The sequence below is a fragment of the Dendroctonus ponderosae genome, unplaced genomic scaffold (genome assembly GCF_020466585.1).
Source record: "Dendroctonus ponderosae isolate FM_Combo_2020 unplaced genomic scaffold, Dpon_F_20191213v2 Dpon_F_20191213_7, whole genome shotgun sequence".
Taxonomy (NCBI): Eukaryota; Metazoa; Arthropoda; class Insecta; order Coleoptera; family Curculionidae; genus Dendroctonus; species Dendroctonus ponderosae.
Window position 1 is genome coordinate 2,495,367 of NW_026018916.1, and position 10,318 is coordinate 2,505,684.

General features: G+C 42.0%; 6 protein-coding genes across 9 annotated transcripts in view; 3 read left to right on the forward strand and 3 right to left on the reverse strand.

The window, feature by feature from the left end:
• LOC109539192 (GRAM domain-containing protein 2B) overlaps positions 1 to 3,081 on the forward strand; it is a 20,287-nt gene extending 17,206 nt beyond the window's left edge. The window contains exons 7-12 of one of the 2 annotated variants that reach the window (XM_048668276.1): positions 163 to 445; positions 512 to 712; positions 777 to 918; positions 971 to 1,148; positions 1,202 to 1,353; positions 1,411 to 3,081. In XM_048668276.1, the coding sequence (XP_048524233.1) occupies positions 163 to 445; positions 512 to 712; positions 777 to 918; positions 971 to 1,148; positions 1,202 to 1,353; positions 1,411 to 1,427 (973 nt within the window). In that variant the 3' untranslated portion in view covers positions 1,428 to 3,081. The remainder of the gene's footprint in view (positions 1 to 162; positions 446 to 511; positions 713 to 776; positions 919 to 970; positions 1,149 to 1,201; positions 1,354 to 1,410) is intronic. The other variant, XM_048668275.1, reaches the window with a different exon arrangement.
• LOC109539197 (transmembrane protein 267) overlaps positions 1 to 3,997 on the reverse strand; it is an 18,470-nt gene extending 14,473 nt beyond the window's left edge. The window contains exons 1-2 of one of the 2 annotated variants that reach the window (XM_048668277.1): positions 3,585 to 3,997; positions 3,188 to 3,530 (exon numbers count right to left, since the gene is read on the reverse strand). In XM_048668277.1, the coding sequence (XP_048524234.1) occupies positions 3,198 to 3,530; positions 3,585 to 3,887 (636 nt within the window). In that variant the 5' untranslated portion in view covers positions 3,888 to 3,997 and the 3' untranslated portion in view covers positions 3,188 to 3,197. Of the gene's footprint in view, positions 1 to 3,067; positions 3,531 to 3,584 lie in introns of those variants that run through there. The other variant, XM_019906809.2, reaches the window with a different exon arrangement.
• Positions 3,998 to 4,073: 76 nt separating this feature from the next.
• On the forward strand, positions 4,074 to 5,087 carry LOC109539198 (protein NDUFAF4 homolog). The gene is made up of 4 exons (XM_019906810.2): positions 4,074 to 4,299; positions 4,351 to 4,436; positions 4,498 to 4,723; positions 4,779 to 5,087. Exons 1-4 carry the CDS (start codon positions 4,155 to 4,157, stop codon positions 4,943 to 4,945), a joined length of 624 nt encoding a protein of 207 aa, XP_019762369.2. The 5' UTR covers positions 4,074 to 4,154; the 3' UTR covers positions 4,946 to 5,087.
• Positions 5,074 to 7,124, reverse strand: LOC109539193 (polycomb protein EED). The gene is made up of 9 exons (XM_019906803.2): positions 6,835 to 7,124; positions 6,632 to 6,777; positions 6,406 to 6,577; positions 6,264 to 6,345; positions 6,073 to 6,211; positions 5,941 to 6,019; positions 5,691 to 5,881; positions 5,428 to 5,629; positions 5,074 to 5,376 (listed from the first exon to the last, which is right to left on the reverse strand). Exons 1-9 carry the CDS (start codon positions 6,904 to 6,906, stop codon positions 5,176 to 5,178), a joined length of 1,284 nt encoding a protein of 427 aa, XP_019762362.1. The 5' UTR covers positions 6,907 to 7,124; the 3' UTR covers positions 5,074 to 5,175.
• Positions 7,125 to 7,299: 175 nt separating this feature from the next.
• Positions 7,300 to 8,542, reverse strand: LOC109539195 (NKAP family protein CG6066). Of its 2 annotated transcripts, none has more exons than XM_019906807.2 (2): positions 8,278 to 8,542; positions 7,300 to 8,171 (listed from the first exon to the last, which is right to left on the reverse strand). In XM_019906807.2, the coding sequence occupies exons 1-2, from the start codon at positions 8,400 to 8,402 to the stop codon at positions 7,325 to 7,327; spliced, it is 972 nt and encodes a 323-aa protein (XP_019762366.2). In that variant the 5' UTR covers positions 8,403 to 8,542; the 3' UTR covers positions 7,300 to 7,324. The 2 variants fall into 2 exon arrangements, with proteins under 2 accessions (XP_019762366.2, XP_019762365.2); XM_019906806.2 differs by having other exon boundaries at positions 7,300 to 8,174.
• Positions 8,543 to 8,607: 65 nt separating this feature from the next.
• On the forward strand, positions 8,608 to 9,507 carry LOC109539199. Its single transcript, XM_019906811.2, has 4 exons — positions 8,608 to 8,835; positions 8,897 to 9,131; positions 9,189 to 9,259; positions 9,342 to 9,507. The coding sequence occupies exons 1-4, from the start codon at positions 8,688 to 8,690 to the stop codon at positions 9,440 to 9,442; spliced, it is 555 nt and encodes a 184-aa protein (XP_019762370.2). The 5' UTR covers positions 8,608 to 8,687; the 3' UTR covers positions 9,443 to 9,507.
• Positions 9,508 to 10,318: the final 811 nt, after the last annotated feature.

Below are 10,318 nucleotides of genomic sequence, written 5' to 3' on the forward strand. Positions count from 1 at the left end.
TTTGTTTAATTTTGAATAACTTTTGTCATTTAAAAGTTCATTAATTTTTTGATCATAGATATTATAATCCATAATGACGGTCGCATTACCTTTATTATTCCTCCGGAGGAATGACGCCAATTTTGAATCACCCTGTATGATAATCGCGGTGGTCTTTTCTAGGACAAATCTAAAACTCTTAAGTACAAGCACTCCAACCATGACCGCTCAAGGGCAACTGGCGGAGCCCCCCAGTCCGAAAGCCACCAAAGACCCCAAGGTGCATACCACATCCAAGGCGCGGCAGAAGAAGTTTCTTCGCCACTTCCCCAACGTGGAGGAGGATGAAAAGGTGCTCAATCACTACTCTTGTGCTCTGATCGGGGACATTCTGCTCCAGGGCCATCTCTACATTACCAAAAACTACTTCGCCTTCTATTCGAATGTCTTCGGGTACGTTACCAAGGTGAGTGAATCGCACCAGGAGGGCCAAAGAAATGTCATCTTGACTTGAATGAGGCGATTTTTGCAGTTGCTGATCCCCATTCTGACTGTGGAAGAAATTACTAAAGAGAAAACTGCGCGAATTATCCCGAACGCGGTCGGAATCACTACCAGTGAGGACAAGCACATATTCGGCAGCTTGATGTCTCGAGACAGCACTCTGGCTTATATGAAGACGGTGTGGGAAAAGGCCAAGAGCGAGGAAACTCTTCCGGAGCCGGAAATAACCGTAAGTTGCCCCAGAAATGCCACTTAAAAGATAGGTACCACTATGTAGAAATATTCCCTTTCAGGAACCTGATCAGGATTCATCGGAATCCGGCGAAAGTGATAGAGAATCGCCGGCTCTGGAATCCATACCATCCGGCCCCGATATTTTAGCCAGCGCCAAATTCGACAGAATGCGGAAAGAGAGCGTACGAAACCAAACTGACGGTACTTGCAAGCTAACGAGGGCAAATCAAATTAGCTAATTCGTTCTCCGCAGGTTCTTTATTAGAGAGGAAAGGCTCCAAGGGCTTTGTGCGCACCTTAAAAGACGCTATCGCGGAATTTCGCAAACTGCCCAGGCAGAGCCTAATACTAGTGGCAACGACGCTCCTGCTGATTTTGCTGTTCCTCTCCGCCGGTGTGCTGTTGTATAGGATACACAAAATTCAGAATAAGTGAGTTGCGTAAAATCATCGCCAAAGGGCATAAACTAAGGCCAGTTTTCCAGATATTCCATATCGTTGCAAGGGGCTTCGCTCGCCTCCACGTCTGAAGACATTTATAGTGATCTTTTACATTGGCAAACACATCTCCATTCCAGATCGGCTGATGCGGTCAATAATTTCTTAGATAATAATTTAGATCAGATTGCCAAGGTAGGTAAGACGGAATGAGGGTGTTACCTTAGAAAGAGTTCAGTATGAAAAATGTTCGCAGGTCAGGCAATCCCTTGAAGCGCTGTCCGCCCTGCTAGCTGGTCAAAACACCAACGCAGTTCCACCCACTAAAGTGGACAGTGCTGACCTGAAAACTGAGTCAGTTACAGTAAATCCAGCAGCCGGTAACAGTTAGCATAGTTAGTTGGACTGCTTTTAATGTTTCTAAGGGCCTTTGGGATTGAGAAACTGGAATTTTCACATTTTATCAACACGCAAACTGCTCAAAACTGCGAGTATTGGAACTCACTTTCGAGAGGATCGTTGTTTTAGGTCAAAAACTGCTTTCAGTTGATTTTTATATCAGTATTACACAGAAACTCATAATGAAGTGAAAACCAACCACCCGAAATCGCGTGAAACGAGCTTAAAACGCGAACGAGTAAAAATGGATGCTCAAAGGAACTGCATGTTTTACTCTAGCGATATAGAATTTGCCAAAAAACTATTGCCATAATACAGTTAAAACGATATTGTTCTGAAAACAAGGTAGCACATACCTAGCAACATTGTTTTTAAATCTAGTCTAAGGATGCACCCTCTATTACACTTAAGAGTTCAGCTCAAGCTCTATATCCTTAAGCAGGATGTACCATTCTCAAACGATTCAACTCAACAGCAACATGCAATGACCACTGCTCGTGATAGTAAAAACTATCCATAATCCAGCAGTATGTGCTGGGTTGTCTTATGCCAACCCAGCAAATAGAGCTTGACTATAGATAGCTGTGGCAGTTGCTGGCATTTCCAAGGTTTTCCATACTCTGAGGAAAAAAAAAGCATCCATCAGCATTGAAAAGGCGTGTGAAAACCTTTCGAAATGTCTAGACTGCACGATTTTGGGCCTAAACAATTGTTTCATTGCACTTCTTGTTGATTAGCGGTGTTTATCATAATTTAGACCTAAGATGGAATTAATTTAGTACAAAGTACTGGGTAAGTTTTAAAATAACGTTATTTTTCTTTGGCTCGTTTCCAACAAGGCTTTGTTTGCCATTTTTGAGCATCAAGGTAGTCGGCCCGTTTTTAATTTTAGCAAACCATCTAGAAAATGTTAACAATTTTCTAGGTTTTTTCTGTTTTCTCTTGAATTAAGTCACTTGGAATGTTGTGGACAAAAACTGTACTTAACTACAGTAGGATTCCAAAGATCAACTGCAAACTCATATTCCGTAAATGTTAATTGTTCTGATTTTACTAAAGAAAAATAAAAAATGCGAACCAATGAAGGGCAGAAATAGCGTGAAAGTTTTGCGAAAGAAAGGGATGGCTTTCGTATAGATTGGACTGATTAGACTTACTGCAAAGGCGAATATGTTTCTGGACGTTATTTAAGATGGTGAAAGGGTTCTTTATTCCCCCATAGTATGTATATTTTGTATATTTTTGTAGTTAGATCTTATTTAAAGAACCATCCAACTATTCGCGTTGGGTTACGTATATTGTTTTTATCTGTTAGATTTATTATTTATTTGATGTATGTGAATGTTAGAGAATCCTCTTCTATTGGCCATTTCAAAGCACGAAAAAATCTGAGATTTTTTTGGAAGAAAGAAGAGGGTTTTTTGTTAAATCATTGAGTTTTTTATCGATTCTAGCTAATAGACAACCTGTGATATTTTGTTTTTGCTTTTATGGATTATTGAATAAGATAGTGGTTCTTGCAAAAGTATGAATGTAGTTTAATTTACTTCTTCTGAAACCAAGAAGCTCCTAACATGGGGGAACAAACAGTGTCAATAGGAACACTATTTAAAACTATCAAAATGCACACTCACATCATCAAACCTAGACAACATGCGAGTAGCCATCATTGGTCATCACTCGTTGCTGCTGTTTAAGCGATTTGTCCAGAAATATAACCACATAAGGCACTAAAGCACACAGCGCAATATAGAGCCAGTATGGAATAGGGGCAGTGCTTCCAAAAGGGTACAGCCAGAGGCCCCTTCTAGCGGCGTCTCTGATATGATGGGTGGCAAAAGCGGTGAGCCCTATCAAAGCCCCCTGCTTGAAAGCAGGGACTTTCCATGTTTGGCTGACTAGTAAAAGAACCAAAAACAGCACCAGGGGGGTGGTGGAGCAGTGCAGAAAGGGTCTCTGCATCAACGCTGTGGCGTTCTATGAAAAAATCGTTGACTAGACGACAATGGGTGATTGATGTAATGTTACTACCTTTAATAAGGTGGACCTCGCGGCTATAAAGTGGTCCAAATCGATCACCGATGATAAAAAGGTGCAGGCAAGCACTTCGAGGGCCCCATGCCGCTGATCGGATTCCTCAAGTGTTTTAGCCCGGTTTAAGTAGTAAATGGTCCATGCGAGCCCCCCAATAAGAGCGTGAGTAATGTTATCACATAGGGCTTTGACCAGGGGGCTGTTACAGATGGTGATTAAATAGTCACCCAATACAGCTGCCACACTCACAGACACCGTTAGTAACACGTTCACATTCAAAAGCACTCGATATAAGACCATGCTAAACCTTGCAATTATTTGCCTTTTATTAATCTTATTTATTAGTTTACACTTGTAGACTTGTTGACATTTTCATTTAAACTTAACCCCACAATTTCAGGGATTTTCCACCGAATTCAAATCTCCCGTCGGGAAAAGTTGGTAAAGAAATCTTCTGTGTTACCGATCGTTAATTTCAATGTATAACCAACAGAGTGGACCCCTGAGATCTGTGCCATAACCTCTTCTGTAAATGTTATAAAATTTTTAAAGACAGCAAAGAACGGCATGGGGCTGATGATATCCAAACTGAAGCACCCGTTCCGTGACTTCAATTTGGAGAGTAGAGCGCACAAATTCATTAGTTTGCCCGACAAAAAACCAGCTCCTCGACATGTCAAAGACGAACTCGACCTGCAGAGGATGAAAAAAGGTTTTTATCACTACCACGGCTCTTGATCGAGCTGACTTCTTGCGTTTTTAGACTACCCGGAGGTCTTTGAAGAGAGCCTGAAGAAAAATGAGGTTTTGGACCGGCATCTGAAAGACGTGTACGTGCAGTCAACGGATGTAAGCACCGGCTAAACAAGCTACTTTCATTGCTTAAAATCAGGATTCCAATAAATTTTAGATTCCGATAGAACCGCCCAAGAGAATAGACCCAACGAGGCCACTGCCACAGGACAGACAACAGCCCGAGGAGTTTCTGTTCGGCCATAAGGAGCCAGACAGGATCCCGGTGGGTAAAACCACTTTACGGCAGGTTCTGAAATTCGTTTCGTATCATCAGGGCGACCCAAAGGTCCACAATGTGAAGCAGATTGCCGAAGAACATAAACTTTCAGAGGATTTAGTCAGTAAGTTGTACGAACTTGGGAAGAATCAAAGATGCGATGGAAGCCGATATTTTAGGAAACATCCTCAAGTATTACAGGGTGTTTGAAGTGTACATGCCGATAGAGAAGGGCAAAACAAATGCCAAGTTTGCTGGGCCCAGCAACCCGAAAGTCAGGATCATTAAAGAAGAGAGAAAGTTGATTGGGTCATTTAAGGGAAAAAGTGATAAGGATGAGACGTGATCCTGTTGCTGGAAAGTATGTACGTAGTTCCTGTTAAATTCAGCCAAGTTTGTTGCTTTGACCCTGAGCCTGGGGGCGATTTTCCAGCCGGTTGCTTTACATTGCTATTATTTTAGAGCAATAAACCATTCTCAGAGCAGAATCTCCATTTAATAAAAAACAGACTTATAGTAGATTGGTCTGGGTATGATAACAACACCCTTCAGTCCGGTAAAACTGTATGGAATTCGCTAGGCAATTTTATCCCACCTCCAAACTGTACCATCATCACAAACGTACAAAAGCACCTTCGCATTTCGACTCACCGTTGTCTGTCTGATTGCGGTTGTGCATCGGGGGTGTTGCAAAGTGTAGCATTTGGCTTGGGCAGGATCGGTCACATCCAGGTCCCAAACAAACACTTTTCCCGTTTGATTTCCCAGGGCTAAAATCTGGAATTCACTTGTTAAAACTGGAATTGCAATTAATACTTTTATGGGAACCTTTTGCCAAAAATCCATTGCAAACCTTACAAACCAGATTTCGCACTCTTTGTATTCGAATTTGTGGATGATGGTGGAGGTGGTTTCTCCCTTGCGAAGCTGTTCGTCCTCCAGCCGGCCCGGTTTCCAGCAAATTATGCAGTTTTCGCAGGACTTACTAAGCACAAAGTCTCCAAACCATTTTACGCAGTCCACGTAGTTCCTGCAACAATACAATTCGCTTTCTGCAGCTGCAACTCATTGGCTGATCTACTTGTACCAACCGGTGAATGTCCCGAGTAGAAAAATCAGGGAAATGCTCCTTCAGCGTGTCAAACGGCCTGGAGTTTCTATTCGAATTCCAGTTATACGACTGTTTAATCGCTTCTCTCATATAGTCCTTGTCCAGCAGCCACAGTTTCAAAGAGTGGTCCATACCGCAGGACATGATTCTATTGCCGAGCAAATCAAAATCCTTGGGAAACGAGCACGGGTAAGTAAAATTTGCAATAAAACAGCCCCGGTTGCACTTACGGCGCTCAATACTTCATCTCGATGGCCCTCCACTCCGCCAAAGATGGCTATGCAAACGTCGCTCTTGATATTCCACAATCTAAACTCAAGGCACAAATTAACAACAGATTTTTGCCTTCGATCTCTTTCTACCTTAAGGAATGGTCTTTGGAAACTGAGAGCAGCAAGTTCGGATCTTTGGGGTGAAATTTCAGCTCATTTATGGCATGTCCATGGCCTATGTAGTGCTTGTTGCAGCTCATAGTCAACGGATTAAGAATCCTGATCACGCCTAAGAAGGTTTCAAATGGTTAACGGACAATTCTAAATAACTCGTTCCAAACCCCTTGCTCCAGCAACTGCTAAAAGGGGCTTTCCTGACTCCTCATCGTAAGACCAGGCACAAGTATAGAAGTTCTCATCGAGCTAAAATGGAACAGAAGAGAAGCATTTTGCACAGACACTTCACGAAGGTTTGATTCTTACATCAGGATCTGCATAGCACTGCACCAGCTTGATGCCACCGGCTTCGGGACATTCGTAAATCGTTACTCGATTGCTCCCCACTGCAGCAAAGATTAACGGTTGCCCCTCTTTAAGGTGGTGGTTAAACTGGGCTCCAAAGAGCGGCTGCCCATGATCTTCTTTTATGCTGCACCTGCGGAAACACACTCCAGTAAAACGATGTTTATATACCTACAAATTGACTTACATGTACTTGTAAATGGGCTTAATGATCTTCTGCGAGTTAGAAAGCCTCTTTTTACCAGGCTTGCCTTTGCGAGATCTGCTGGTTGGGGTTGCACTCCTCGACGTGTTGTCAGTGGTTGAAGTGCTTCCAATGCTTGATGTTTCATCCTTGTGTATCAAAGCTTGGTATCAAAACAGGCATCAACCAAAAGCCCTAATACCTACACACTCATCGCCGGACTCTTCAGTTAGATTGGCATCGGTGGACCCCGAAGACTTGTTCTTCATGTCTTTCATAATGGCTTTGTATCTATTTTAGCTGTAGGAACTCCTGAATCTTGTGAGAACGCTTTTGTTGCTTCAAATCAAATCCCTTTATTTCAAGGAAAGCGCTTTAGAGTACCGCAAGGAGGATTTTAGCACATCACAGGAAACTAACAAAACATTTATATGACAACCAAACATAACCAAACTAACTTCACAGATCACAGAGGTTACTCTGTAATCTGTGACTAACTTCCTCGATCATTAACCTCAACATTTCACCACAGAACATACCCCCTTGGGGGATATTTTGTGCATTTCACTGTCAATCAGAAGAGCCCGAACCCTAGAGAAATTAAAATAAATATTATTCTCTTCGCCAACGGCTGCTGTTGTTAGAAAACAGGAGCAAATAAAATTCCTAAATGCCTGAAACAGATATAATACACAATTACTTATTCTTATCAGCTAGCTTTTGTTTGATCATATCTTTAAATTGGCCTAAAATAAGATTCTCTCGCTTCTGTCGCTCCTCCTTGCTGAACATGGCCAGAGCACGCTTCTCATCGGCCGAATAGATTTGGTTCTCCTTCCTTATACGTACAGCCTCCATTCTTCGGTGCCTGGACCCGGACATCACGTACCCTACTTTCTCAAATGAGGCAATTTCATTGGAAGTGAGACCGATTTCTCCTCGCCTGGGAATGCGTTTGCCCTCGGCCACAAAGGCGGCCATAGCAGCTCCTTCTCCTGGCAGCAGCGCCTTGCCCATCTCCTTGTGGGTCAACGTGGTGAGGGGCTTTTGCGTGGGGCCCAATGTGGAATCTTCCTCCTCAGACTCTGAATCTGAGGAATTTCTTTTGAGTTTAATGTGATCATCTGACGACTTTTCAACCCACTCCTCATCCGAACCCGAACTGTCTGAGCTCGAGGACTTTTTCTTTGACTTCTTGTGTTTCTTTTTGGTCTTCTTGCTTTTCTTGTGTTTCTTTTCCTTTTTGTGCTTTCCCTTCTTGTCTTTTTGCTGCGACGTTGAGGCTGATTTTGATTTCTCGTTATCGCTGTCTGTAGGTAGAGATGCATCCTGTTCTCTTAACGGCGAGGCCGCCCAAATAGTAGACTCTGTCATTCCCAAAATCTCTCTTTCCTGCCTTCGGTGCTCCATGAAATCATCTTCTTGGTTCAGAAACTTTTTGGACCCTCTGATGGCGCCGTACTCCCCATTCTTCCTTTCAGATTTGATGGACTTGTCTTCTTCTGGATAGCGAGTTCGGCTTGACTGGCTGGACTTTTCGTATCTACTAAACATGATCATAGAACAAGACTTAGTTAACACAGAACATCCCCCTTCGTGATACAATGAATACATGTATGTAACTTTTGTTCATTGTATCATGATCCTACCTTGTATTGATTTTATCATGTCTACTAGAGCTACGCTCATATTTGGACTGTCTGGATCTGCTTCTTGACCTGTAGCTCCGAGACGGCTTCCTAGAGGCGCTTCTATGTGTTGGAGATCGTGACATTGTGGTCACTCGTGTTTACCTATGATTGCGGCTCAGTGAGAGACAATTAATTGTCTCTAGTTCAGCACTATTTTTTTGTTTACTGTTAGGTGGAGACTTGTCAAAAAATGCAGGTTAACATCACTAAATCAGAGCCAAGACTTGTCTCTGATGCGATCTACTTCTTCTTTTAATATTGGGGTTGTTCAGGAAAATATGCCACACATTCATTTGGAGGCAGAAATAAGGTTATATAAAGTTGACGTTTGTTTTGCCGTTGGCTTTTGGTAAACAGCCAGTTTGAATATGAAAACATCTATTTCAATAGATTGTGCTTCACAATCGGTTTCAGCTCTTTCGGATTGTTGTACTCAAGCCTGCAACCAATTTTTCCAGTTCATGATCAATTCGGAGCACGCTTATTGCGAACTAGCAGATCGGAAGAAACAGCTAGGTACCTAACACTTTTTTACTTTTTCTTAGTCGGACGCTGTTGAACCAAAGTTTTTTATTAGATGAAGCTCAGACCGAGGACACATTAGTCACAGAAGAAAAGGAACAAGAAGCTATTGTTCAGCGGATACATTCATCTGTAGCGGACCTGGAACTGGCAGAAAGTGCAGTTAAGACAATTAGAGACACTGAGGCCTTAAAGAAGTCTGAATGTCTGACTTATCAGAAAAATATTGATGATCTAAGGAAACGAATTGAGGCAATTTCGAAGCGGAAAGGGGATCTGAGGCTTAACAGGTTTATATGGTATACCTGGGTTGTTCCATCAAAGTTAAGATAACATTCACATTTCAGGGATGAAATATTAGCCTATAAACTGATAAGCAATATTAACTTTGTCCATTCAACCAAAAGAATATGTGGAAGTATCCTTTTTTAAAAAGCTGTTTATGGCCAAAATGCTGCAACAGTGTTGAGATTTGATTTCCATCCTTAACAATATTTCAGCCGTTGAGAAGAAGGGACCAGTGGCATTTAAACTAAATCGCGAAAATTTGACACCAGAACAAATTACTGAGACGCTTTGGGATCTGGTTTTAAAAGTATAATACTTTGCTTTACTGTACATTTTGTTGTAACGAGTAGCACCCTTTGATTATATTATCATTGCTTATTCTGATTTATTTTCCTGACTGCGTGTACTTGTTAGGATCAGCTTTTACTTAGATTTGAGTGAAATATTGTCCATTTGAAGCTCGATGTCTTGGTCACACCCAGTAGAAGTGAAACAGAAATGTTTCAAAGGCGGGACGGCATTTAAAATTTTATAGAAATATGTACTAATCCTTACTCGAAATAATGTTATCGATTAAACACCAATAAAAACATAATGTGATCAACAAGTTCCACATATCTTTGATCTGGATTCAAGCGGATTATTGCCTTTATGTGGTTGAGTTCTTCTTCGAGTTGCTCTATAAATAGTTCTTTATACTCTTATGTTATTAGTAGAATATGTGAAGGTCAAATGAGTTTTAAGGGTCTTTTCTCTCGTGGTCTCTTTTTCGAACTGTTTCTCCCTTCAGATTCAGTGTGAGTTTTGAAGTAGCACTTAAAAGGTCACGCTCGCCGAGCATGTTGGTGAATGCTTTTTGGAACATGAAGAAGTGCCGCTCTTTGCGGCCGCATAGGAGTCTTCTTAGCTTCGCCTTAATCGCTTCAAGAACTTACCGGCGTACGTGTAGCTATCAGAGACAAGCAATAATTCCTTGTCGGTGGTAGCTACGCTGCCGCCGGCATCGCTCCCCGGATTTTAGGCTACTAGGCCCTCTCACTAACGACAAAGTGATGACTCCCCCAGAGAGGGAAAAAGTTGATCCTTCAACATGACTATCCTCCAATAATGCAATAAACAATAAATAGCAATAAACAGTAAAAAATGCAATTATTCGGACGGATCCCAGCCCCTGAAAATCCCTACCACG